Below are 27,548 nucleotides of genomic sequence, written 5' to 3'. Positions count from 1 at the left end.
ATTTATCTGTACAGATATACTGGAGTCACATCGGAAAAACAGCTGCGCTAAGAACGTCAGTGAAGTTTGCCTGGCTGTGACGTGTGGCTGTTAGTCAGGACATTGTGACTCTTATGGAGACTCAACATGGCTTTTAAAGTGGACCACCACTGGTTGATAGTGTTGCTGCTGCTTTGGGAAACGTCCGGCTAGCTTTTACGGACTGAGGTCTGTGGCCCAAGAGGTCTGAGGCAGCAGGTTTTTCAAACATTCATCCCATGTTTACAACTGTAAACAAGAACCACCATTTACCATCCGAGATAAAATGATACAACATGCCATTTAGCCATTTCAGTAAATCAATATATTAACATGAGGATATCTGAGTGAGTCATACAGACCTACCTGTCAAACAAGGTACTAAGCCAGAAGTATGTTGTTGCACCAGGGCAAGTCTCACATGAAATTAGATGAGTATGTGTGAGAGAGATCAAATGACATATCTGTCAAATGCAGTGACAAACTGACACAGTATTTGTTCCTTCAACTCAAGTTAGGTGTATCCTTTATTTTCCTTCAGGGTGAATTCAGTCACCCAGGAGGTGGTTGTGCAGAGAGTTGAGGACTGTATTCATGACAAAAGTGTCCAGTGTCTCCAGTTAGTGCAGACTGCAATTTTAAATAAAGCACATGGGAAAAGTTTGCCTTCAGAGTTTTCTGCCGGAAGTGTTTAACCCAAACCATGATATTTTCTAAAACCTAACCAAGTTGGTTAGTTATATAAACCTAATGGGATCCCTGAAGGCGAACTTCTGAAAAGTGCCTAAATAACTTAAGTCAAATATCCACATGCAAATACATTGTCTACTGAACACACACTCACACAAAATATGACACGATCAACAGTGAGCTGAGAAAATAGAGTGAAGAGTGTTATGATCAACCACACACACACACACACACACACAAATCACAGTACAGGCATATGCAAGTGTGCACACTCACAGATGTTGCTTTGCCTTGCAAAATGCTGTTTCACAAACACACAACAGCAATAATTTGTCATGTAACCATTCAGCTCCCGGATGACAGACAAACACACCCACACACACACAAAGGAGCGCGGATTAAAGTGGATTTATTGCTGTAAAGCTTACCCAAGACAACAACAGAGAATAAAAACAACAACCGGAATCTAAACATTATCTCTGCCCTAAATGTCTGTCTTTCTTTAATAAGAAATAGAAGCTGTGATGTGACAACCTCTGCAAACTGTAATTAAACTATATTAGATAACATAGGCCCGATATAGCCTGCCTCCTCCAGCTGAGTATGACACCAACCAATGCACCAACGTATCATTGTCATTTAGTCGAATAGTCTCATGCACGCAAGATGGCTACCAGTTAAGCCGTCCTGGAATCGGCCTTTTCTTTCCTCTATAGAAATATTAACAATAAACTCACTGCCATTGCTTTTTCTTTGTCATATAAGAAACTACAATGATATAACGCAACTGTGGGGCTGACTTACAAAAAGACAATAATTGCTTTTAAAGTTACGCATAAGTGTTCATCACCATATCAGCAGCAAAACTGGCCCTCACGGCACACCAGAAGCCTGGTTAAGTGAAGATATAGCCAACCTTAAGGTTATTAATTGTTCTACTTGCAGCATTAGCTTCTTATTAATATTGCACACTGTTATTACTATAGTGCCTTTAAAGTAGTGTTCCTGTACATTATGCATGACCCTGTTGTTGTTGTCATTGATATATGGAACAGATTTATTTCAGATTTATGATTTAAGGCAAAGAAGCAACCCGACAAACAAATGATCTCTGACAAAAGTCAGATACTCATTTTGCATCCAGTCAAAGCTAGCAACACTGACTGACGCTTAAATGCCCCCCTTTTTATTTTAACTAGTGGACTTTATGAAGCTAACTTCAAATTAAACACGGTAGGCAGGCTGCTTCATAACTCACATAATACAGGCTGAGGATTTATAGTGTGTGTGTGTGTGTGTGTGTGTGTGTGTGTGTGTGTACACCTAAAGCAATCGTCAGCTAACAGGTGACAAACCAATAAGGACAGGAAGGGAAGAGCAAGTGGTGGAAATAATGTCTCTGTGTCCATAATGCCGTGTGTTACATTAAACAGACACAGAAAGTCAACACATGCAGAAAGAAAAAGATCCAGCTGATTATTTGAGAGGAAAAACTCACCGTCATGTTCCATGACTTGACCCAGGGAATATTATCAGCAGTGTGAATTGATCCTTGCCTCTTCCCGACACACCACCACTCTGCCTCCCTCCCTCCCCCGACTGACTCCCCCTCCTCCCTTTCTCACAGTCTCCCTTCTTCTCCTATTCTCTCTCCCCTCCCTTTCTCTCTCCCCTCGCTGTCTACTTCCTCTCTCTCTCCACTGTCTGCTCCTCACTCGCCCCTCCTCCCTTCATCACTCCCTCCATCACTCCCTCCTGCCTCCCCTCTCTCTAATAAAGAGCATTAAAAGTTAATGTTTGTTTCCATCTCAGTTCCTCATTCTCCCTTTCCAATATGTGTTTCTCCTCCTGCGTTTATCTCCATCTCCCTGCCTGTCATGTTTTTCCTCCTTCCTCTGGCTGCTGTCTGGCTCCAGTCTCACTCATTTTTTTTTTTTCACTCTCCCTCCTCTGTTGATGTCCCACAGTGACGTAGTAAATAAGGAGAGTAGGGGAGAGGACAGGAGAGAAAGAGAGAAGGAAAATAGAAGGGAGATGCATCAAATACACAGGTAGCGTGCTGTATGTTCAGTGTGTTTACTTTTCAATGCTGCACTTTCACGTTTATATTTTTAGTGCAGTTAGCAGATATGAGCAGACTTCGCACTATCAATACGATATAAAGGAGTAAACAGAAGACATGTTTGTTATATGGAAGTCCAAAGTACAGATTCACTGGCTGTGACATGGCCGCCTACAGTGATTCTTTTGAATGTTACAGCTTATTGCTGTAAACTACTCAACATTAATTCATTTTAAGGTCGTTTTAACCTTATTTCAGACAAAAAAACGTCACACAAAACGTCCAAAAACCAAAAAAATAAAAATGTAAGATGATATAAACTGACTTATCACTTTTTCTGACCAATTGATTCAGCATATCATGAAAAATTGTGCACATACATTTAGGTGTCTAGAGTGTTTGGAGTGCATATACCAACCCAAGAACTGTGACATAAGACAACCCAGTCTGTTTTTAGTTGGCCGCAAAGATCAGAAAACACGTGTTTCAACAAGCCATTGAGATTTGTCTCCCCTTCGTGTGTCACATGCAGACTCATTAGAATACACCGTCCCCCATCTGAGTATCTCCACCCACAATGGAGAACACACCTGAAGACCATGGTGCCACAGTGACTGTGCCATGATAAAAACAATTTAGATATTAAACCCATGGATCATAAAAACCCAGCATCAGTAGCAATCACACGCTAAATAAATCAATATAAACTCTAAGATAGACAGGAGAGCTATAAAGAAATCACAGAAGGAGGAAGAGGCAGACAGATGGTCATTTTCTTTGTGTTTTTACATCACACACACACTCAACACTGTATATATGTCATCTGTATGCCAGTAACTGTTTGACGCCGGATCCCGCAGCTATAGCACCAGACTGCTATTTGTGAATGTGTATCAAGCACAGTTGATTTTTTTTTCCTGTTCTTTATTAAAGACATTATGTCTACACAACCATTATGTTATTGAGTACATAAGAGCAGCTGCTGTCATTATCATTGTTGTACTGTAGATGTTTTAGTTTTCCTGTTTTATTCCCTCTTCATTTCCTTTTCCTCCTTTTTAACTTTCCACTTTAACTCATCCTCTCCACGAGTGTCTTATGTATAAAAATCCAAAAGCCTACAAACCTATGTTTCCTGCTTTTGTCCATAATGTCTCTCTGTTTCACTGACTTTGTTTATAACTAACCCAGCATTTGTAAGCGTTAATTAAATTTCCATGAGTCACATACACTTACTGTATGTACACAGCATTGTTTGAGGCTGTGCAGCGTAACGTCGACGAATATTAATAGAGTTAAAGGCTCAGCAAGTAACTGAGTTACTGATAGACAGATGGAGGGAGAGAAAGTGAGACTTTAACTTTCGATGCGGTCCAACAAAACTGCTCACAGCGAGCGAGAAGAAAAACAACTGGCTCATCAACTCCAGCAACACCCACCCACGCACACATGATCGCACACAACAGAAATGCAGTAGATGGAAAAAAAATGAAAGCGCCTGTACCTCACAAGGTGTTTAAAAAGACCCTTATTTCTCACCGTTAAATGTGAGAACAACACGTACAGTCCACCCAAAGGACGGGCAGAGACGATCACATACAACACCGAGAGTGTAATAAGAAGAGAGAGAAATCAAAGAAAGAAAGTCTGTTTTGTTAAAATATCGGCCTACACTGAAGGGAGCCCAGACGACACAAATGAAGACACAGCTGTGGGTGTCATCATGCAATCGCCTTAATTAATGTATCACAATCACCCGTTGTCTGCTGCCAGTATACTCATGTGGTGTAGCTTCAGGGCAACGGGCGCTCCAAATTAGATCATAGAACCAGTTTGTAATTGCTGTTTAGAAGAACCGTTACACATCACTGTTGAAAGGGAAATACATCTTTAGGACTTGACACCACTGTGGTTATGGGTGGGTTAAGTTATGGCACAAACACCTGCTCTGATAGGGTTAGTGCCAGGGGGCCTGGGTCGACAAGGCTATACAACGATAACCACATGGTGAAGGTCAGGGGACGACAATGTTAGTGATTCAAATAAACCTTTGTTAAATGTCAGTTGGAAACAGGAAACTAACTACGGTTTCACATGTTAAAGTCTGTTGTTTTGTTGAGCCATCAATCCACCTCGACCTCCTGCTGCTGAAGACTTTGTGTATAATCAGCCAAACTAAAGAGGCTAAAGGCAGTTATGTGAGAGAATTATTAGTAACATTAGTAACATCATACTGATGTTAGCATTAAGGTGTAGTAGAACCTCACAGAGCCGGTAGCATCGCTGAAGAGTCTTGATCTTGTTTAGATACCCGTTGGAATCTTAAATTGCATTATTTATTTGCTGTGCATGAATTAAAAAATGTTTTCAATCATTCAGATGACAAACCAAATTAGTTACATAGAACATCCACGCACAGGTCTGTTCATCCCAAGCTTCTGCAAATTTCACATGAAAAACTGTTTACTTCAATAATTACACCTTAACCAGAGCTTTTCGGGTTTGTCGGTGGCTGTTACAGCAACAGTGGCTGAGGATGGACTGTGTGTGGGCAGTGAAGGGGGAAGGGCCGCTCTCTGCATCACAGTGCATTTAACTAGTAGTTATTGCAGACTAAAAGGGTCTGTAATCAATGTTATTTTGAGGAGAGTACCCGCAGAGTGTACCAGCAAGCTGACACTCCTCTGCTGTCCTCTTCCTCTGTTCAGCCTTTCATCTGTCCTCTCCTCCTCCTTAATCATCCTGTCCTTGCAACCCTTTTTGCCTCCTCTTCTCCATAAAACCTGCTTCCTGTAATTCCTCTTTGACTCTCTTCCCTCTTCTCTCTTTGTCCCTTATTGTTCTCTTTTGTATTAATAGATCAATAGGCCATCCTTCCAGTTTCTGCTCCTTTTTCCCCCACCCTCTTTTGTCTTCATCCCTCTCTTCTCTTCTTCTTGTCTCTGCCTGTGTAATTACAAGAGCGATACAGCGCCCATCCGGAGGACAGCATGCTATTTACAACAGATAGCAAAGAGCATCTCAGCCTACACATTATCCCAAATTGATTTTGTTTTTCACAAACACATACACAAATGCATGTGTGTGAGTGCTCGAGTTTATATGGAGACACACATTAAGGTATCATATTCTTATATTAGAAAAGCGATAGAAAAAAGCATTAAAAATTGCTGCTAGAAGTGGGCTTATTGGTTTACGTCAACGTGCAAGCTTTAAAAGGTCAAAGTTAATCTGTGAATTGAGTTCAAGTCCTTCATATCCCTGAGAAAAAATGATTGGACATAAAGAAATAATACTTACTGTTGATTTGTTATCAAGCCTGTGGGCTGCAATTATTTTTAGTCTCATGTTTTCTTAGAGTTTGTTGAATAGAAATAAACTACATGGACATGAAAAAGACACCCCTCCCTTCAGCTATTAATGCTGGAAATATCCCATCATACTACACCTTTAAGTTTAAAAAAGAGTGCTTTAAGTCATATACTATTTTTTCAGAGAGAAATACTGTTTTTTTACATTTGTAGTTTAGCGTGTAGCAGGATTACGTGCTCTCACTCTGTCCCCATTTGGCTGCTTTTGAAGCTTCACCCTGTGGGATGGATGTGAAAAATGCAGGTTACGCGTTACACTTGTGTGAGGTGCCATTTGAATGCACATGGTGAATTAGCTCCCCCTGTTGCTTGTTCTTTTCACTGAACAATATAGCACAATGTGTACATTTGTGTAAAGAGATTTTTTTAATGAATGAATTTAAATTGTGAAATCTAAAATTGTCGTTTCAATTTATACATAAAACTATGATAAAAAATGGATAGCGTGAGGATTATTCATGAAGCACCTAACAATCCATAGAGTGTTTCATTTTCAGCTTTAGCTAAGTTACTCTTCGACAGTTTGAATCATGAAGCTCAAAGATCCAAACGGACAACAGACATAATCAACTTTGGACATCTAATTTCCTGACTGCTCCACTCATGAGCATTTCCTGTAATTACAACTTTAACCATAAACACAGAACACTTCCTGTGGCAGCTGAAGACCAGCAAGATAACGACAACTTCTAACATATGAGTATCACCGAAATGTTATAATAAACTAATCAGACTGCAGAGCAAGACGGCCCTGATGGAAAAGCAGTGTATTGATAAACTTCATGCCTGCAGTAGAAGTCAGAGTAGGCGTGTTAGTCGGGTGGAGAGCGCCGCTGCAGGCTGAGTTTGAGGCTTAAACGCTGAAGACGTGCTGATAGGAAGTGGTTCTAACCACTGAAACTATATACAAGCCTGTATAAGGCCTCATGCAGCAAAACGGTGACAGTGACATTTAAGTAAGACGCTGAGGATGTATAACACCGTGGCCAAAGTCTTACAATGCCTGTGAAAGGGTTATTTTAACAACATTTTGACACTTAACCTTATAGAAAAAAAACCTTAATGTTAAGAGTTAAAACTAATTCACACACACACACTGATGTGTAAATTGAGTACAAATGTATGTACACTTTGATTTTATATCAGAACTTTTCAATAACCTTGGATTTGTTTGAAACGTTCCTTCGCCTTTATTGATATTCACAAACCAGTGGCTGGATATGCCAGTATTTTAAATCCACCTGTCACACCTCCTCCATTCAACCCATTGTGGGACTTGTGCGGCGCCTGATGATTTAGGTAGGTGTGTCATAATAGAAGAGTCAATATTAATGCAATAATTTATTAATTACTGCTTTTTGTGATGATGAACTTCAACAATAAAGTCTCTTTTGAAGGAAAAAAAAGAGCTCACTACATGATATTCAGTGTTGTTAAAGAATAAATCATGAAACAAAAGAGACAACACTGTACATTTTGAGTAAAGAAAGACATTTTGTGTGACAAAATGTGAGAGGAAGAGGACGTTTCTCTGTGTAGGAGAGCAGGAAGCCACAGATGTTTTATTAGAGATGCTGTCTGGCCAAGAAAAACTAGTACAACTTGCTGCACCAAAAGAAACCAGAGACATTTTATGTTGGCGAGGAAAGACAGGTGGTTCAGTTCTGATGTCTCAGCTGAAAAGGAATTTGAATTTAAAGGAACACAACATCAGCATCAGGTTACAGGTTGGACTCGTAGTTTGTTTTTGTGGTTCATCCTACCTGAGCGGGATCCCCGGAGCCTGAACAGTACTCTGGAGCGAAATCCAGAGGTGTCACTGAGGGAGCGGAGCCTGGGGAGAGGCCACGGCAGAGAAAAGTGCTTCATCGCCGGGTGGGAGTCCCCCTCCTCCTCTTCCATCTTCACCTCCTCTGTCAGCCCGCAGATCCACAGTGTCAAGAAGACATGGGGGGAAAAACCCTCATGTGACCCTCATTAACATCAGCAGCAGTCTGCCTGTCACTCCTCCCACTTAATCTGTTCTTCTGCAGCAGACAAAAAGTGTGTGTATGTGTGTGTGTGTGTGTGTTACCGCCCATCATCCCTGAAAGACAGGTTGACTTAGAAATGTGATCTGACTACAAAGTCAGGACTTGTGAAAGGTATTGGTGGCTGCATGTTCATTATATGACCCAGGCACACATTAGATACTGTATGTCTAATGTAGCATATGTATATTGTTGCTAAACCTAAAGTAGTTTTGTTGCCTAAACCTAACCAAACTGTGACTGAAAACTGAAAATAATAATAATGATATGTATTATTAGTTATTAATATTAATATTAAGAATTATTATATTAATAATAATTAGAAAGGTTTTTCATTAATGTCATGGCATTATCTTCAGGAAGTCTTCAGCTGTTCCCCAACAAAAACAAAGTATTTATTTAAGCCTCTGGATGCAGTGCTTACATTCTCTGTAGGAAATAAAAACAAATAGAGGAACAGCAGCAGTAACGAGATGATCTTGACATTATGTAGATAGACACGATAAAGTTTGCTTCCTTGAAGTGATAGTTCCTTTGTTAAAAATGAATGTTACGCAATGACAAAACGCCAATGTGCGATTGAAAATAGACAGACCTGCAGCTGCAGCTTTGAAACGCTAGATGTCGCTAAATCACCACTCTCCGGTGCAGACACGCTGCTCTTGACACCCCGATGCTTCAGACTTTACACCTACAGTAGAGGTCATTCAAAGGAAGGAGCTGTCACTCCTATCTCATTTTCCCGGCACCAGAAAGAGTTAGAACAATTAAGGAACATAATGTTAACATCCAGAGCTTTTTTTCTGTTATTTATCATTATTGTTGTTGTTTTTTAATACAGGCTAACATGCCTGAATGCAAACTTAATACTAGGGTTGTGTGTCATGTGGCTTTATACCATATTGATGCATCACACATGCTGGCAGTTATCGGTACTGCTTTGTGCTAGTGGTCACCTTATATAATAATGTGGCTCAGTTGCTGTTTGTATGGATTGATCTGTAATCGACTGTTGTTTCAGCTAATGGAGCTGAACTAGTCGACTCCATGTTGGAAGAAAAAAAAAGCAGAAAAATGTCCAAAACATTTCTGCAGCATAATCCATATTGAGCATCCTTGAACAATATGTTCCACACAATCATGTTTCCAGTTGCAGAACTGACAATAAATATATATATATTTTTTTTCTTTAAAAGGTGTAGCCAATGCATACTTTCATGCATCACTGCCCTTTAGCAGCAGATTTTGTTTTGTTTGCACTTGGCATATTGTAAAAAAAATAAGAGACTTTATTGTCCATGTGTCCCATGTGTATGCAACGCAGTATAATACATAGAGGAATGACAGTGTGTGCAAAACAAAAATAACGAATGATGCATTTAACTTTGCACTACTGTTTAGCTAGTTAATTTAATATTATTCTATTTCATTGTATATATTGTGCATTTTTTACATTTAATATTTTTTACACTGTTATTTTTATTGTATATATACTGTGCATTTTTATACTCAATATTATTTATTTTTTTACTCTTATTATTTTTGGATTAATAAATCTATCTGGCTGTCTGTCTGAACTACTGACGACCACGTTTTGTTTTTTCACTACAGAGTGATCATCTTCATTATATACAATCTTTGCTCCACACTCGCCACCAGCAGCAGCAGCAGCTCCTGGATCAGTGGAGATGGGCTGAGGCAGAGAGGACAGACCCAGCAACACCGAGACCAACGGCCGTTGAGAGTAGCCGTTACAGACTCGGGTAAGCTCACCCCGTAACGTTTAACAAGAGTTAGTAAAGCGCTGTTGATGCTAGCAGGTTCAACAATACACCAGTGGCAGTTTTTAGGTGGTTACATTAAGTTCGATGTTTTGTGTGAATCGTTTTATTATAAGTCAGTGGTGTGAAGTAGCTGCTAATAGCAGGCTAACCTGAGCCCGTATCTGCCAGTTATAACTTCAGGCCGGAGTCGCTGATGCCGCTAACTGAAACGTTGTCGGCGTGTCGTGGTGATCTCACGTTAGCTAGCTGGAACATTAGCCGTTTGTGAATCGCAGAAGTAACACGTTATTTTAACGTTATCCCGCGTGTAATTTGGAAGCTCGTCGGTTAAGTCGTTTGTTTTTTAGTAACCCGAGACACACGGTCAGTGTCACTAGTTATCATTAACCTAGTGAGCATCTACATTTGTGTCCTGCTCTGCAAATACGAAAACCCTCACTAGCATATCGCTGCGGTGAACGGGACCCTGCCTGAGTAACTGTGAAGGCCAAAGCCTGTCAACCCCGCTGGCCTTATGTGCAAGATTCTGACCAGAAATGACTCTTTTCAGCTGCACCTGAATGACCTGTCCCACCTTTGACCTGCAGGGAGCCAATTAGTTTCGTCCCTAAAATTGCTTCTGGTTCGCTTCCAATGCTTTTTCTCAAAAAGGATTTTCTTTTGCCTAACTAACTACTGTAGTGCACAATGAAATCTGATCTCAACGCCTAGATTAGTGATTTGTCAGGTAGGGCATTAAAACAAGATATAGGCTTTCTGCTCCACAGGTATTCACAGCTGTTGTGTGGCTTTTCAATGACGCAGGAAGTAGTCCAAATCGTGGTAAAGAGAATATTAACCCTGATCCTGTGGCCTATCCAGCTGCTCCGTACTGTTGTTTTATGACTTGTCCTCATGTGTGACCAGTTGGCCGCCATCTGATGTGGACAAAGCCTTGTGGCGAATGTAAAGAGTGAGTTTACCGTGGGAACATTTGACATAGGAAGAAGTCGACTTCAGAGTTAGACCTCATATTTGCTTGTCTTTGCATGTTCTCATTTATTTTGTTAGTGTGTCCCTCTCACTTTCTCTTGTTCACTTCCACTCAGTCTTTTTATAGTATTGCTTGCTTCACACAGGCTCTGTAACCTCCCAGTCATGAGCAGCCTTTGTACTAGTATCCTGGCAATGATCTGTTTTTGAAGTATCCTGGTTATGTATTTGAGCATTTCAGAAAATCATATCCTGGCTTCAGAAACCCAGATGTGCTACCTAGACTACTCAAACAGAGGCCGTATTGTGTGTATTTGTCCTCAACACAATGGATGGGTTACTCAAGTAATTAGACTGTAATCTAATGGTAATATATGCATTAAAATAAATGCAAAAGTTGTGCAAATAAACAGTATAGTCAGATAAGATTGCAATACATTGTATTGTCAATTTCTTATTTAATTACGAGTCAAATCCAACCCTGTGGTACATGCAGTCATGTCCATCAGCCAGACAACAATGTTCATCTTTGATTAGGAATTAGTTGAGTTAAAAACATCCACGTCATGTTTATGGGTGAGCTATATATATATATATCTATATCGCCGTACAGAATATGTCTGGATGATCAACTTCCAAGCTGATACGGCGAACCTGTTGGTGAACAGTTGATTATTTACACATCCAGCTGTTACTGAGTAACATTATCATTCATTTGGACTCGTACTTCTGGCCACCTGTCGAATGTAAGTCCTGTATTTAAAGCTCTGTTCTTGGTCTCCTGAGGGAAATATCTGTCTCTTCAGCTGATAAACACTCGAAGATGTTAAACAGCTCTTAGCTAATGGCCGTTTGGTGCTGAGCGGGTAGTGTACAGGGGTTTGTTTTTCGTGCTTGTTTTTACGATGAACAGCTGAGTTGTAAAGTTGCGGGTCGGACAGCTAAACATGAGCTGAAACTCACATAAGCTCATTAAAATAGGGAATCTATTTATTCAGGTCATAATTCTCTGTACGTTCATCAATGTGTGCGACCTAATTCACATCGTCACAATGTTTTCATATTGTTATAAAAATATAGATTTTAGCCACTTAAAATATTCGCCTTCATCCTTTTTCAAAAATGTTTCTTAATGTTACGTATTTATGTGAAAAATTAATATTGGTCTATATATTTCTACCATATTTGATATAATATCAGTATTGCTATCAACCTCAAAAGTCCAGGATGGGTCTTACTCTAGTTCGTGTACTTATTGTTCCACAAGAATGAAAATTCAAAGTCTCAGCAGCGTACACGGTTGCATGACTGTTCACCTTGTTGGGATGCTGTTTTGCATTATTTCTAGCAGCTGTTCTGCATCACTGAAATGCAGATGAACTTGTGCGCATCACCTCTTTTTTCCAGGATCACTAAACTCAACAGAGACGTCTCTCTCTCTCCCTCATAACAATCCCTATTTGTGTCGTGCTCAGATAGTCTCCTCTGACAGTGTTGCTCCTTTTTCTCGTGCCTGTGATGACTCGGGTGGATGCAGGGGGGCTAACTGAGACGCTCTCAGCTCAGAGTCCATGCCCAACAAGCAGGCCTTTTGTCCCCGCGTGGCCCCCGATCCACCCACACAGTGCTCATAATGTCCCGGAGAAAGAGCTTCTTTATCTTTTGCTTTCCAAAGACTCATCTCAATCACATATTTCAGGCTCCGTCCAAAAGGACAGCGGCTTAAACAGACTAATGCGACAATATGCCTACAGTAATGCTGCAACCACCCACACAGGGGTTTGACATTAACATGCGAGCATTCACACTCGTATAGGACTAAACGGATGCACCGTAATCATTTACTTATTTTGTTGCATGTAGGTTTTCAGGGTTGTGTGGAATCTCAGCAGGTTAACCATTGGACATTCTCTCCCACGCAGCTCCTAAGGGCGTTTGTGTTGTTCCTTTGTGTGGAACATGGCCGAGCTCTTTGGCGTGTTTTTTATTTTTTTTTTACCATGCACAAGTGGGTGCTCAGCTGTGGAGGGAGGGAGGGGATAGAAGGGGTTGGCCAGAGGCTTGCCAAATTGGATGAGAGAGAGAGAGAGAGAGCAGTTGGGAGGAGATAACACACAGAAAGAGAGAGAGAGAGGAGAGGACTGCAAACGAAGAGGGAGAAAAGGGAGCACTCTAGGGTGGGTGAGGAAGAGAGAGTGACGGTGGGTAGCGTGAGAAAAAAGAGGGACTCGGGAGAGAGAGCAAAAGAGGGAGAGAGAGAGTGGGTGAGGCTGACATAAAAGGATAAAGGCGGGGTTGTGGTTTGTGTCACATGATCTCCCTGGCAGGCTGTAGCCTACTGAGCTCCAGGTGGCAGAGAGACCAGAGATACAGAGATACAGAGAGAGAGAGAGAGAGAGAGCGGGTCACACTAGCAAGGCTCCACCACAAAGACATTTACTCCCTCCCTCCTCACACTTCTCTCTTTTCTCTCTCTCCTTCAGGATTTTTTTTTTTCTCCCCCGGTTCCCGCTTTGTCCCCTTCTCCTCTCCACTCCCGGCCCCAGCAGGCCAGGGAATGTCCCGGCGGCGAGATGCCTTACGTGGACCGACAGAACCGCAACTGTGGCTTCCTGGACATAGAGGAGAACGAGAGCAGTGGCAAGTTCCTGCGTCGTTACTTCATTCTGGACACGCAGCAGGGAAGCTTGGTGTGGTTCATGGACAACCCACAGGTAAATTACACAGGGCTGTGTTAGCTTAGCTCTTAGCTTTGTTTTCTGGAACAGATCCCACCAGGTAACTGCACGGGCTAATGTTTAATGTGTTGATGGAAAAATGTGACAATTTACAGGGATGCCAACTAACCGTAGTTGGTGAACAGTGTGAATGATCAGCTCTCATGCAACTGCAGAGTGACTGCAGGCCACTTCTAGCTAAGCTGTCGTCATTCATTATGGACACCAAACTAAGTACAGGCTAAATGTTTCCATCGCCAGACATGCGAGGATGGGAGAACGTGTATTATGTAATTCTAGCTGAAGGCAGTCAGGCCCATATTAAAGGCACAGGAGTAGGTCAGGGCTGATGGTTGGGTACGTATTTTAGGTACCGGCAGACATTTGAATGAACTCGTAGTTAAACTCTAATCCTGGGATTAGGTTTTTTTTTAAGTCTTCCAGTGGTCTAGATAAGTCCGTGTGGTGAGCGCTCATGTTTGCTTTTGACCACAGTGGCCATGATTTTGTGCTCCGTGACCCTCGGTGTCACAGTTATTACCGTCTCCTCTTAGTTTGTTCATCGTGCTGGTTTGGAGATGCTGCATTTTTAAGTGCACTGTTACATGAACTATTCATAGTTCATGTAGTGCAGGAGAAATTTTAAATAATTCAGTAAGTCTCTTTCTTTTTATAGATTGAAAAAGCTTAAATTTTAATGATGTTAAATCTGGATGCTGTAGTTTCAGAAGCAGAGCAGCTATCATGGAGTGCACAACGCACACTGTTCTAACTCTGTAATATTGACTTCACTCTCCCACCGCATTTTACTCCGTCGTTAATCCACAGCTACGGCTCCCGCCTTATTAATATGGTTCATGGTTGCCTGCATACAATATTGTTCTTCTTCTCCCACAGAACCTGCCGGTTGGTACAGACTGCGTGGGCTCCCTCAAGCTCACCTACATCTCTAAGGTGAGAAGAACCACCGAAGCTTATCTTGACACTAAACGATTCTGCATCAATAGAAACCACTTACAGTGTTCGCTTGAACTGGGAAGCTAACAGTTGTGAGCTTTGTCCTCCTTTAGGTCAGCGACGCCACCAAGCTGAGGCCTAAGGCGGAATTCTGCTTCGGTAAGAAAACAAGGATCGTCACAGACGAGCTATCTACTTAAAATGTCTCTGCATTAGAATACTAGTTTGATCGTTTACTGGAGGAGTGAGAAAATAAAGATTTCAGGGATTTCTCAAACCTTTTTGCCGTTTAAATCATTTGTTTTATACTGGCATGGAGTAGCTGTGTGTTGAATAGTATTGACGGTATGAATCATATGAAACGATAACCAAACTTGTCAAATAAACGTACATCTTGTTCAAGTATAGAACTCGCCTGCAGTGCTTTGCAAACATCAGCAGTGACGGTGTGCTTAATCACATGTTGACTAAGCTGAGTACACTTCGTGTAACCTCCGGGAGGAATGTTTGCTGTCCTTCTCTGCCCGTTACACCTGGTCAAGTGCTGCTCTCCACATACTTTCTCCGCCATTGACCCGGCGGGCCTTGTTCAAGATTGTCTGTTTAGCCAACTCGCAAAGATGCAGGCGACCACGGCGGTTGATGGTCTGAGTTTCTGTTTATCAAGTTGCATTTCAAGCATGTCGAGTGCGTTCCCCACCCCACAAGTTTTAAACTTTCCTCGTTTACATCAGCTTGTGTTCTTCTTCTTCTGTTACAGTGGTGCATCAACTAATGTTGATATACATGTGCTCTGTAGCATACTGAAACTTAGGGTCGGGTTTCGCTTGTAAAGAAGTAGTCTGTGTCGGTTTAGCCCCATCTGGCCATGACCCATGTCCTACCAGTGGATATTTAGAAACAAAGATGTTGTTTTATCTCGACATTTTGTCCTTGTCTTTTCTCCCTGTGCGGTCAAGACGGGAAAGAAAAATAGTTGTGAGTAAATAGGAACCATCATCAGGTTATTTGGTAGTAAACCTCCATTCCCTGTTATTGTGTACTAGCCCCCTCTCCATCCTCTTCAATAGCAGGAAATACTAGCGTGTTGAATACCGTGACTGAGTGTGTCGGACTGTGTGCGCGCACCAGTTCCCTTGTTGAGGTTTTCGACAGGATGCCTGCATCCTAATCGGAACCTGATTCAGAGATGCAGGGAGTTATTTTTAAACTACCGTTTGTGTGCCACATGTTCTTGCGAATATCTACGAATCCTCCTGCATCTAGCAACGAGAAACATCGGGTGATGAAGTATTTAGAGGAGTTAGGCAAATCGGCGTCACACTACAGATCCTTTTTACAGTAAGACAGTGGAGACTTGTCTGTGATTGGATGGTGGGTACGGGGCGGTTCCTTGTGCGTGTCTGGGTTGGGGAAAGAGATCAAGAGCGGTGTGTTCGTGTGAACTTTGGTGCTTGGATGCATAAATTGTTCTATGATGTGTAGCTATGAGTCAGATCTGATACTCCTCCTCTTGTCTTCCCAGTGCCCACCAGAGACCACTACACTGTCACCACTACCAAGCAGGTTATCAAACACACAGTGGACACATCTGAAGATTAAATGAGACCAGACGGGCAGATTTATTTACAGAAAAGTGGAAGAAAAACAGGGAAAGCGAGGTATTGCGTGTGTCTTAAGAGCCAGACCAAACTAGGAAGAATGACCGTCATTGTGACACAGACTTTGAGCTCCCAGTGGCTTTTACGGCTCGCCCCCGCTAGATTCACCAGACCAGCTTTAATGTAATTCATTCCCATGGTGTCGAAAGGAAACACAGGAGACACAGGGATGGTTTGAGCTGCAGAATTGAAGGATTTAAGGCAGCGAGAGAGCGAGACTTGAGTTCTTTCAGCTCCTAAATCCTGATCCATAGCTAATCAGCATTTGACCCAACATTTTCTTTGTGATTGGAAAAATGGGGTTTGCTCATGTTCACATGGGCGGGAAAATGTGTGGGAAATATTTAGTGGTTTGTAGCCCATGGGCCTCCGTCATGGTGAGAAGTGGGTAGGTGGTGGCAGACTGAGGCAGCTGGGTCATCCTCCACATGCAGAGGGAATGCTGCCGGGAGAGTCCCTTTCACTTCCAGAGAAATCTGTGGCAGCGGTTCTGTTCTGCTGACACTCGGCCATGTTATCTATTCAAGACGGGCCAAAAGCCCAATTAGTCAACACCCACCTCATAGTACTTCCTTAGTTCTAGTGCTTTTTTGCGTGCGACTCGTGTGGAACACAGGATGAATCGGATGATGTAGTGTAGAGAATACAGTGGTGTCTGAAAATACTTTCCCTCTTTGAACTGTTCCCACTGCTCTCTTTGTAATGATCCATTAGTCATCAACGCTGGGATGAGGAAGTTCTTCCTGCAGGCCAATGATCAGCAGGACCTGGTGGACTGGGTCAACGCTCTCAATAAAGCCACCAAGATCACCGTAAGACACACACACACGCACACTCCATCCCTGAGTCATCCGTACTAATCTGTTCGGCTCATGTTTGATCGCTTTTATTTCTTCCTTTTCTGTAGAAGTGAATGACCGGTCTGTCAAGACACTAGATAGGAGTGAGTCAGAGCGTGACTAACAGGATGCTGTATTGTTGTATTCAGTCCTGGGATAAAGGACTGTTTCCATTGTTCTCCATGACGCCTTAATTATCCAGAAAGAAAATGATATTAAATGTGTTTTAAAGGTTACATACTTGATTATATCTGTGGAGAAAAGGAGTATTTACCATCCTAAAGCGCTATTCCACAAAATGTGTATGTCTGTTTATTATTTGTGTGTTTAATAAAAAATTGTCTGGTGTGTGTGTTTTTTCCTAAGGTGCCAAAGTTGTCTGATGGGCAGCAGAATGCAGAGAACCAGAAGGCTTTACCGGATGTCGTAGGGCCCAAGAAACAAGTCTCCTATAAGACAGAGATCATTGGAGGAGTCCCCATCGTCACCCAGACCCAGGTACACCTCACACACACACACACACACACTGCACGACGTACTGTGTGCACATAACTGCTAAATGTATGTTATTTTGAAAAACGTAACTTAAGCTATGAATACTCCCACAGTACTTCTTTAGTACTTTCAGTTTTTCATCTATAGTAATATTTTCCCAAACTACTTTTGCTTTAACTAACAATTCTACCCGACGATGGATTGTGGCGGACATATTTTTGTAATTACAATATTTCCGGCTTCCTTTACCCTCCAGCATGACTGTGGCGATGGTGCAGGCAGGACGGAGCGTGAGGCCATGCATCGGTCCCACAGCCAGCTGCCCTACTTCCTGGGCAGGCCGAGTCAGGAGCACACCGTCATCAAGTCAGGCTACTGCGTCAAGCAGGGAGCTGTGGTGGGTACCGGCTGTGGGGGGTACCGGCCGCTGTGTGTGTGTGGGGGGGGTGGGGGGTACCGGCCGCTGTGTGGGGGCGAGACAAAAGGTCTGAACATCTTTTCCCTTTTTCCCTCCAGATGAGGAACTGGAAACGGCGATATTTTCTTCTGGAGGAAAACTCAATGAGCTACTTCAAGTCAGATTTGGTAATTCACTTAAATTAAGTTATGTGAAGCCTTTTATGTTTTTTTATTTGTATTGATGATGTGTGTGGACTGGATTCACCCCCACAGTCTGAGACAGAGTAACAGCAAACACACTGTCCCAAGTTCTAACATGTTTTATCTGCCGTCTTGTGGAATTCTATGCTTTCATTTCACATGTCCTGGCATGCCTTGTTCCCCCCCTGGCCTTCCTTACACACACACACACACACACACACACACACACACACACACACTGTCCTCAGGATAATTCTGCACGTCTCATACCCTGTCCTTGTCCGTGTCTGCCCTTATGTGACAGCTCTATCTGTCTATTTGGCTATCAACAGGCCCCAAGGACACAGACTCTCTGTCTGCTGTATCCAATGGCCGGGTCAAGAAAGTTACAACTACAACAGTTTTTAGTTTGCAGTCTGCTACTTGTGAGGGAAGTTCTGTCTCTATGAAACCGAAAAACTCTGCAAGACGGTCTTTTTTTTTAGACATGCATGCAAACGGTAACATTTATCTTGTGTGTTTCCGTTTTTAAGTTTGGGCTTCTTTAAGTGTTAACGGTCGTCTCCTTAACTTTTAGGAGAAAGAGCCGCTGAGAATGATCCCGCTGAAGGAAGTTCACAAAGTCCATGAGTGCAAACAGAGGTATTTAACGTGTCCCAGCATTTTCACATTCCACAAAAACATCTTAAGTCCAGGAGGATTGTGTTTATCTCTCCTGATATAGATGAGATAAATACGATCTGACTTCTTTTCCACTCTTGTTGTAGTGACATCATGATGAGAGATAATCTGTTTGAAGTCGTCACCACATCCAGGACGTTCTACATACAGGTAGGGTCCTTCACAAACTCTGTGATGGCGCTCTTGCTCGTCTCCATGTCGACCAACTGTCTCACTCTCTCGTCTTTTGTCCTTTTGCGTTTGTCTCCACTAGGCGGACAGCCAAGAGGAGATGCACAGCTGGATTAAGGCCGTCTCCGGGGCCATTGTGGCCCAGCGGGGGCCTGGGAGGTCTGCTGCCACAGTATGTATATTGCACCTCACTACAGTTTCACCATAGTATGGATTCATTATAAGTAGACTTGAATCTGACTGGAGACCTCAAATGTACCTGTGAACAAGGGAAATGACTTGAGACTTACTGACTCAGTGCCATCAGGTGGTGGGAGGAGACTGTTCCCTTTTGACTTCATCTCAAGCAGATGCAGAGTAGCAGAAACGCTAGTTTGACGGTAGGTTGATGAAGCTAAATCCTACTTTGTGTACTCTGCACCAGTAGTTGCGAACTCCCAAGCCGCAACGGGCCTGAAGACATTTCCTACCAGGCCGCAAGGAAATGATTATATGGATTATTATAACTCTATAGGCTGTATTCACATAGAACTTGGCACAGCCTGCATTTCCCTCATCCCTCCTCGTCACCACCCAACAGCAAAACACAGATTTTTTTATTTATTGTTGGCCATGTCGTGCTTTTTATTCGGGAATCAACAGATGACAGGAAATGAGGGGGCGGGGGGGACAAATGTCCCCAGCTGGATGCAAACTGGGGACATTGTGGGTTTTTTGTTTAGCGCCTTAACGCCCTGAGCCGCCGGGCTCCCTTACACAGATTTATAACTAAAGTAGGACGTCAGTACATAAATCATAATTTAGGTCGTGATGACGGACTGGTGTACTCACACAGACCACCACGTCTGTGTGAGAAGATTGAGATTAGAACCGCTTGATTCGGCCAAATCCGCAGCCTACATGCACAGAGACAGGCAGCCAGACTGGAGCAGGTGAGAAGTAAACCAGCTCCATAGTCCCGACTGCAGAGGAGAGAGGGTCCTCTGACGCAGTCGGCCCCTTCTGGTTGGACTGGAATTATCCCCAACACCACTGCGCTGTCGGTTTCTCTACAGTTCCCTCCTTTCCTCCCCCCTGTGTCTTTCTCTCTGTGTAGCTTGTTCCCCCCCCCCCCCCCCCTTTTCCTCTTCTGTGCCCCCTCTCTCTCTCTCTCTCTCCTCTATTTCCCTTTTCTTTTCTTTCTTTGTCACATTCTCTCCACCTCCTCCTCCTCCCTGTGGGCCGACAGCCCATCTGCTCTAATACTGCTTTGCACTGTGTTGTTGCAGATGCGGCAGGCCAGACGGCTGTCGAACCCTTGTATACAGAGGTATACGTCTCGAATCGGGGAGTGCAGCAGCACGTATGTCAGCTCCTCTAAATCCCCCCTTTTAAACTATAAGTTCACCTTTTTTTTTTTTTTGTACTACTGTTTTCCACTCACTGGCTGGCCCTCTGTGGTTGTAGACCTTTTGAGAGCAGATCGGATCTTCCGGCATATCTGATGCTCCTTTATTTTCTCAGAACCAACCACCATGTATGGCTGTGATAACCCAACAAGCGCTCCTCCCCTTCATGCCCTCGTCCTCGCTGCTTCCCTCATCCACTTCTCCTCCTCCATTTGCTTTTCCTTTTCTTTTCTTTTTTGCCGCGCTGTCACTTTTAAACTTCATTCGGTGCGCTCCGACGGTGCCCGGTTAAAACAATAAAAACTTGCTTCAGGATTCTGAAGACTTGAGGTGTGCTTGATTTTAGCTTCTCTCGCATGTGATGACCGTCGCCCACGGGGCACGGCAACCGAAAACAAGAACACCTCAAGTTGTACAAATGCTAATTAGTAATATTTCTATACAGAATGACTCCCTCCCTCCCTTATAGCTTCACCTGCAGAGCTTCCACCTGTCCTCACCATTATTTATGATGCTTCAGTGTAATACATTTGATGTAGAATCCATGCACATACATGAGCAGCTTAGCTGAGAGTACCGTGAGCCTGTTTCTATCTTGTGTCTGTATTACTGCGTACATGTGTCTTTCACACCTTCTGTTTCTCTTCCCTTCGTGCTCTGTTATCTCTGCAGTCTGCTGCAGCTGTGTACCTGTCTTAGATGTGTGACATCCTGCTTGTCTCTCCTCTTCCCTCCTGTTCGCTGCCTGTATGTTTTTGTTTTTCTCTCTTCCTGATACACACAATAATAAGATGCTTGTTTCCATGTTGACTACCGATACCGTTTTGTGTGCTAAACAGCTTTGAATTGAGGACTTGCCAACGCTGAAATCCACATGTCCAGTGTCACAAACCTTTTAGTTTTCATAGTAGTGTGTTGGTTTGCATATGAATATTAGGGGCTAAGAGGATGTCTTCAGTGTTTTGTATTATTTCTGCCTATAACAGTCCCTAAAACTCAGCATGAGCTTGATTTTGGAGCTTTGGATTCAGCATAAAGCATCTGTTGATAAGTGTGTGGCTCCTTCTGGGACTTTCAGACATGCTTGTGTTAGGAAACTGCTTCTTAAACCTTGTTCAGCCTACGTGGATCTACAGATCAGAATTTTAACAGGCCTGCTAAGTCACAGGGTGTCATTGTGCTTCTGTGGCACAAACTGTGTCCAGATACAGTGTCTTGGAAGTCGAGGCAGTCATTAGTATTTGAGTCTTTTCTTTATAGTTGGGATGTTTCTCTAAACTAACATTTCACCGACTGCTCAGCGGCAAACCCCTCTTTGCTTTCTCTGCTGTGTTTTTCTTCTTTTCCATTCGTCTGTTTTGTGTTTCAGAGATTGAAATCTGACAATGAAAAGCTGTGAAATAATGAGCAACAACCAACCACTGCTTCCTAAGGCACTCTGCTCCTCCACTGCAACCTGTTGAGACTACCAAAACTAAAACCTGCTGACACTACTACCACTCCTCCCGCTACCTCTACTACTACTACTGCTACTACCATCTCCCCTCTTTAGAAATGCTACATTCTTCCGCACCTTCAACCTTCAGTACCTACTCTGCATACGGCTCCACACGCTGGTGCTAATACCAAGTCTGTAACTCTCACTTTCGGTCCCCTTCAAATACGCTGCACACGTCAGGGTTTCACTTTGCTTACTAACAGCCACTCTCTTGTCGTCTCGCTTTTCTCTCTTTGTGTCTTCTCCCGCTGTTTTTCTGCTGCAGGACCACGGCGGCCGCTCCACTTTCTACCGCAGCCCCGCGGGCCCCCCTGCCCCTCGCTCGCCCATATCTGCCATGCCACCATGCTACCCAGAGTGGGGGGCTGCTGTCACGTGCGGCACACGCCCGCAGCCTGGCGTGGGACAGCGAGCACTTCATGAGCCTGCTGCCACGGCCCAGTCACAGCCGCACGCCAGCACGCCTGTCCCTGCAGGAGACGACGCGCCTGGCAAAGTGACCCGCGACCCACCCGGGACCACCATCGATAACTCCGAGGAGTCCCCGTGGCGAAGACGGAGCAGCTTTGAGCCCCACATGCCCGAACCCCCCGTGGACCTGGATGACGCCGACCTGCCAGTGAGCGAGGTCTGAGCCGTTGAACTGGACATTTAGAACATTAACGGAGATTTAAAGAGGAAGCCGTGCGCGTGATGTGATGGTGTTGGAAAAAAAACGTGGCAGCTATTGGTTTTCATACCAAAGCTGTTGGCAGAAGACAATATGCAACTCGTGTTTTGAGCTCCTCCGTCAGTGTGCTAAAGATAAAAGTTGGGTCACCGCCACTGAACTGCACTCGTGTGCCAAAGACGACCCGGTCTTCACCCCCCCCCCCCCCCCCCCCCCCACCCCACCCCACCCCACCACCCACCCCACCCCACCCTGCCTGCCTGCTGTCGCATTTACAATGATGTATTTATTTACTAAGAGTTGATGTTGTCAAACAAAACTACAAAATTCTAGTGAAGTGGTGCTGATTAGAGTTCAGTGTCAAAGCTTTATTTTAACCTGCACAGGCACAACGAGGTGACGGAGGATTTTTGTAAACCACTTTGTGCCAAGAAGATAAGGGAACTTTAAAGGTTGCAAACATTTCCTTTTGTCTGAGAGTTCAAACTGAGGACTGGCTTTTCATCACCTCACTTATCTGCTAATTTACCTGTGTGGTCCGTTCACACACTCACTATTGTTCGCCTGGATTTGTCTACTGTTGTTGGCCAGCGATAGAGATATGGGGCAAGCAGAGTCTGAGATCATATTTTCACTCTAATGCTAATTGTTATTCAAAGCTCCAGGACTGTTCAATTCAAAACATTTGTATGTGCCCCAATGTGTATAATAATGTAAGAACAAATGTATTGCAGCCTTTTTCTCTTTATTTTTAATAGATCGGCGGGTTAAGTTTAAATAAAATAAAGCATCCTCAGTGTGATTTTAGTTGACTGAAGTTCACTACTAGTAGCTTACATGTACATCTACAATGAATAGTTTTTAGTTATTCACAGTTGCTGGTAAAGCGTCCCTTCACATCCTAAATTAGCTTCTTTTTCGTGCTATATTTCAACATACCAGACTCTGGCCTCACTGTTGTGATACTTGTGTACATTTTGCAATTCAACTTCAACAATAGGGCTCTGTCAGGTATAGATGAGCTTCATGTGCTGATAGATTTGGGTAATAACTGGCTCAGATGAGTTAACGAAACCTGCAGTCCATTGTTTAGAGCTGAGTACTGTATGAATCATCGTTTAACAGAAAAAAACAATCTGTGAACATTTAAAAGAAACATTTAAGCTCAGACACTTCTGTTGCATGTTAACATTTTAATGATTCCTCAGATTATCTTTCTGTTTTTAGTTTTTATCTACGGCCGCTCTGTGTGTTTGCAGAATAGAGCAGCAGCTTTATCTTTTATATGCTTTTAGGTGTTTCCTGGTCTGATTCTGTGTACCTGTGTAGCCAACCCAGCAGCAGGCAGCTGCCTCATGGTTTTATTTAAAAATGTCTCTCTGTAGTCCTGATAAATAATACACACTAATGTTGTTGTTTTTTAAGTGCCTGCTTCCTTTCAGCCCAACCAAGTTGAGCAATTTCACCCCTTTTCAGTCCGGTGTAATTGGTTTGAATTGTCTATTTATTATGTGGATGACTTGAAAGAAATAAACACTGAAAATGTGCTCTGGTTTCCTGGAGTATCGTTGAGTTTTGTGCTTTTCTGTCTCCAAATAGCACAATTAGTCTGTGAGCTTTAGTCACGCCGGAGGAAAGGTTTGATTATTTGGTGTAAATGCTAGTCCGCTCATCACGGCTGCCTCTGCCCTCTGGTGGTGAGAGGAAAACATTCACTCTGCTTCACTTCCATTGAAGTGCTGCACAAGTCGAGCATTCATCAACGATACAATGACTTAGTTATCAGAATGGAAATAAGTTCTACTGGTTCAAACCATAATCTACTAGAATGAGAGCAGAGAGAATGATGAACAGAAATGCATAATCTCATTTACTGTAAGCAATAAGCATGCAAAACAATTAGTGTAGTTGGACACGAGTTTAAAAATATTCGAAATAAATTAGACTGTCCTGCTGTACTCGGTCGTGTTATACCGACAATTTGTCTCATTTCAGATTAGATGTTAGAGGAAATGCTGCATAGTTAAAATAATCATTTCAAGACAGTGATTTGAAGTTAGCTCATGAATGGGATTTTGAAGGGCTTTAATTTTGAAATGCTACATCAGAATGTCCTGCTTCTGTCTGAGTGACACCTTGAGGTGGTCTGCTATTAACCTGTAGTGAAATGATTTTGTAACTATGCACCATTGTGGGTGGCAACTGAGCGAGGCAAACGGCATTACCACTGTTTTGCACTTGTAGTGACCAAAGAGGTTTTCAGTTGGTTGCAATCTACAAACTACACCACTAGATGCCATCAAATCCTACACACTGACCCTTTAAAATGTGACCTGCAAAAAAAGTAAAAAAAATATGTCACTTTAATTGCGGCTAGGGCACAATATGTATTATGATCAGGCAAAAGTATACAAAACCACAAATAAGACAATGAAACAGATGTTTGATTAATTTAACTGTTTCAACTTTAATAACTCAATTAGTTGGCTTTTAGTTGAAATGTGCTTGAAATAATTTTCTGTATGATCAAACAATCAGGATGTGATTACACTGACAGCTCAAAGCTTCGCCTCGCTGCCCCACCAGTCCCCGCTGAGAGCCAACACTCTCACCAGTGCTGCTGGAGGCCCAGGCCGTTTTGCTGGGCCCGCTGGAGAGAAGGGAGGCACAGGAGAACCAGGCCTGAGCAGGGCATGCTGTCAGACCCTGCTGCAGTAAAATGAGAGGTGTTCTAAAGGGACTCTGGTGCTCTGAAACACTACCATTACCACACGGACCGGCAGAATCAACACAAAATGAAGGTTCCTTGTAGTAGCTTCAAGTTAAAGTACACTGTGAATGAAGTGCATTGAAAGTATCACTATAATAAAATCATGTAAGAATCATTATCACACCATGTCATATTATTGGATTGTTATTACTGTTTTGTAGTTAAATCTTAATCTGCACTAGTAATTAAAGCTAAGTAACAATGAGTACAATATTTCCCTCTGAAATGTAGAGTCGAAGTATTAAGTAGTATGAAATAGAAATAAAGCACAAGTACTTTAGTAGAGTACTCAAGTAAATGTACTTAGATACCGTCTAATACTGCACATAGAGTATACGTTTCCTCCATGTTTGTATCCTTCATCAGCTCTTCTTCACATGTGCAGCCTTTGGCTTTGTGCAGAATGTTGAGATGGAGTATGAACAGAGTGAGCTCATGCAGTAACACTGAATATGTAAAGCCTCTTTAATCAGTCAGATAACCCGCCGTGACACGTTCTGGGCTCCGGTCTTTGTGTGTGCAGTACACTCTGGATCCCGCATGTATAAGGATGAAGGTTCATCTGAGCTCCTTATTGGAGGATGAAAGACTTTGGTTGTGGCTGCAGACGTGGAAATGAAGCCCCATTTGGAATCTCCAGGGCTTCACTCACAGCCAGAGCAGACTGGGGTGGAGAGATCACACAGACCTCAGGGCAGTCCATCCTCGGTTAAACTCATTGGCCTTGTTTGGAGAATGGGTGTTCCTTAGATGAGGTTGTTTTCATGTGTGGATTTTCCCACCGATTCTCGCCTACGTCCTTGAGCTCTACGAGTTTTGCCATATATGATGATGATGTACGGTCTCACTACTGCTGTATGACTTTCATCCATTTGTATAGCAGTCGACGGTGTATGTGTGTGTTGTTATGCATCAAAATGACATGGTGCTCTCATTAAACTGATCAGCCTAACTTGAATTTAGGGTTTCAGGTCTAAATTGTACGCTCTCACTGTTTCCTGTGCGGCACAAGGCAGTCCGGTCTTTGAGAGCATATATGACTGCCCTCCATCCCTTTATGCCCCTGTCTAATTGCCTTTTGGATACAGAGGCTTGTGTTACCCCGAGAGCTGGCGCACCGCAGGAACCGTCGTCCCACAATCCATTCTGTTCCCAAGCAGCAGTGGTGCCCCCCTGCATCCAGCCACACCATTTAAACCAAGAGCCATTAATAACCCCATTCCCATAATCAATCAAATTATATTGAGGAGTTTTATTACGCTGATTCATTGCCTCAGTGTTTACTGCATTCTTTTACAGCTCACCCAAGACATTTAAACCTAACAGAGATGTGTTGTTCGCCAACATTAACATTTGGTCCATTGATACTTAAAACGTGTTTTTTCAACAGATTGTCAATTTAAAGGTTATATTTCCGAAGAGATTTAGTTTTCTCGGAGAACTGTATGCGGCAAAATGGAAAGACTTGTTTAGATTACTCTTTGATTGATTTACATTTGAACTTTATCTGGACGTCGCCATCAGATGTTGTTTATTTCCCTGCTAGCTGGGTGCTTATACAGCTGGGATAAGATCATAAATGATGTTGTCTTGCAATTTTCCAATTAGAACAAATTTGGCTGTTTATAAAGTGTTGCATTAACTCCACAAATCCCACAATCCACCCAACTTTTTCCACCACGGATTTTCATAATTAGCCACAGGGCTTGTGTGGATGCCAGGAGCAACTTATTCATACAGGGAGTAGTAAAGAAAACATGCAGGAAATAGGCCTGCAGGATGTGTGGAGGTCTGTGCAGCGTGTAAAACATCTGGACTGCTGTACCGTGGCTCTTTCCACCACTAGGTTTTTCATTTTCTATTTTTATTTGTTTGTAAATAACTAAATCAGGTTCAATGCCAATATCAGCTAAAGGCGTTCTGAAATAGCTTTCTGAGGGTTCGATGACCTTGGCCTTCTCAATCCCCCTTGGAGGGAATCAAGAGAAAAGGGAATTTAAACTCAACTTCATTACCCTTTTTGCGATGCAGTTTCTTGAAAAATATTTAGCTTACTGTCACAGCGCTGAGATAATTGTACATCAGTTCCCATGCAGGTTTATTTTCTGCTCTTTCCTCTGTTTTTTTATCCTCACACTTCTGGAGAAACACCAACACCGCAGCTCTTCCGTTCA

The 27,548-nt window shown here is 42.9% G+C and overlaps 1 protein-coding gene across 3 annotated transcripts; it reads left to right on the top strand.

Moving 5' to 3' along the window:
• The first annotated feature begins 9,789 nt into the window (after positions 1-9,789).
• LOC142931682 (pleckstrin homology domain-containing family A member 1-like) lies at positions 9,790-24,176 on the top strand. 3 transcript variants are annotated; one of them, XM_076075730.1, is made up of 14 exons: positions 9,790-9,934; positions 13,411-13,641; positions 14,542-14,598; positions 14,715-14,760; positions 16,977-17,074; positions 17,468-17,599; positions 17,853-17,993; positions 18,113-18,181; positions 18,774-18,838; positions 18,964-19,027; positions 19,131-19,220; positions 20,317-20,390; positions 21,109-21,183; positions 22,200-22,569. In XM_076075730.1, the coding sequence occupies exons 2-14, from the start codon at positions 13,501-13,503 to the stop codon at positions 22,432-22,434; spliced, it is 1,287 nt and encodes a 428-aa protein (XP_075931845.1). In that variant the 5' UTR covers positions 9,790-9,934; positions 13,411-13,500; the 3' UTR covers positions 22,435-22,569. The 3 variants fall into 3 exon arrangements, with proteins under 3 accessions (XP_075931845.1, XP_075931844.1, XP_075931843.1); XM_076075729.1 differs by lacking the exon at positions 21,109-21,183; XM_076075728.1 differs by lacking the exons at positions 20,317-20,390; positions 21,109-21,183 and having other exon boundaries at positions 22,200-24,176.
• The last annotated feature ends 3,372 nt before the right edge of the window (positions 24,177-27,548 follow it).

This window comes from Anarhichas minor, unplaced genomic scaffold, assembly GCF_050575085.1.
Source record: "Anarhichas minor isolate MPS153535 unplaced genomic scaffold, ASM5057508v1 ptg000054l, whole genome shotgun sequence".
In the NCBI taxonomy this organism is placed as follows: Eukaryota; Metazoa; Chordata; class Actinopteri; order Perciformes; family Anarhichadidae; genus Anarhichas; species Anarhichas minor.
Note: the sequence above shows the minus strand (reverse complement) of the source record. Positions and strands in the feature narration are given on the sequence as shown.

Bases quoted from the DNA above. Each gene is read 5' to 3' on its own strand.
- LOC142931682 (XM_076075730.1), top strand. From the start codon at position 13,501: ATGCCTTACGTGGACCGACAGAACCGCAACTGTGGCTTCCTGGACATA. The intron at 14,599-14,714 runs GTGAGAAGAACC...GTCCTCCTTTAG, and splicing joins AGCTCACCTACATCTCTAAG to GTCAGCGACGCCACCAAGCT. The intron at 18,839-18,963 runs GTATTTAACGTG...CTCTTGTTGTAG, and splicing joins GTCCATGAGTGCAAACAGAG to TGACATCATGATGAGAGATA.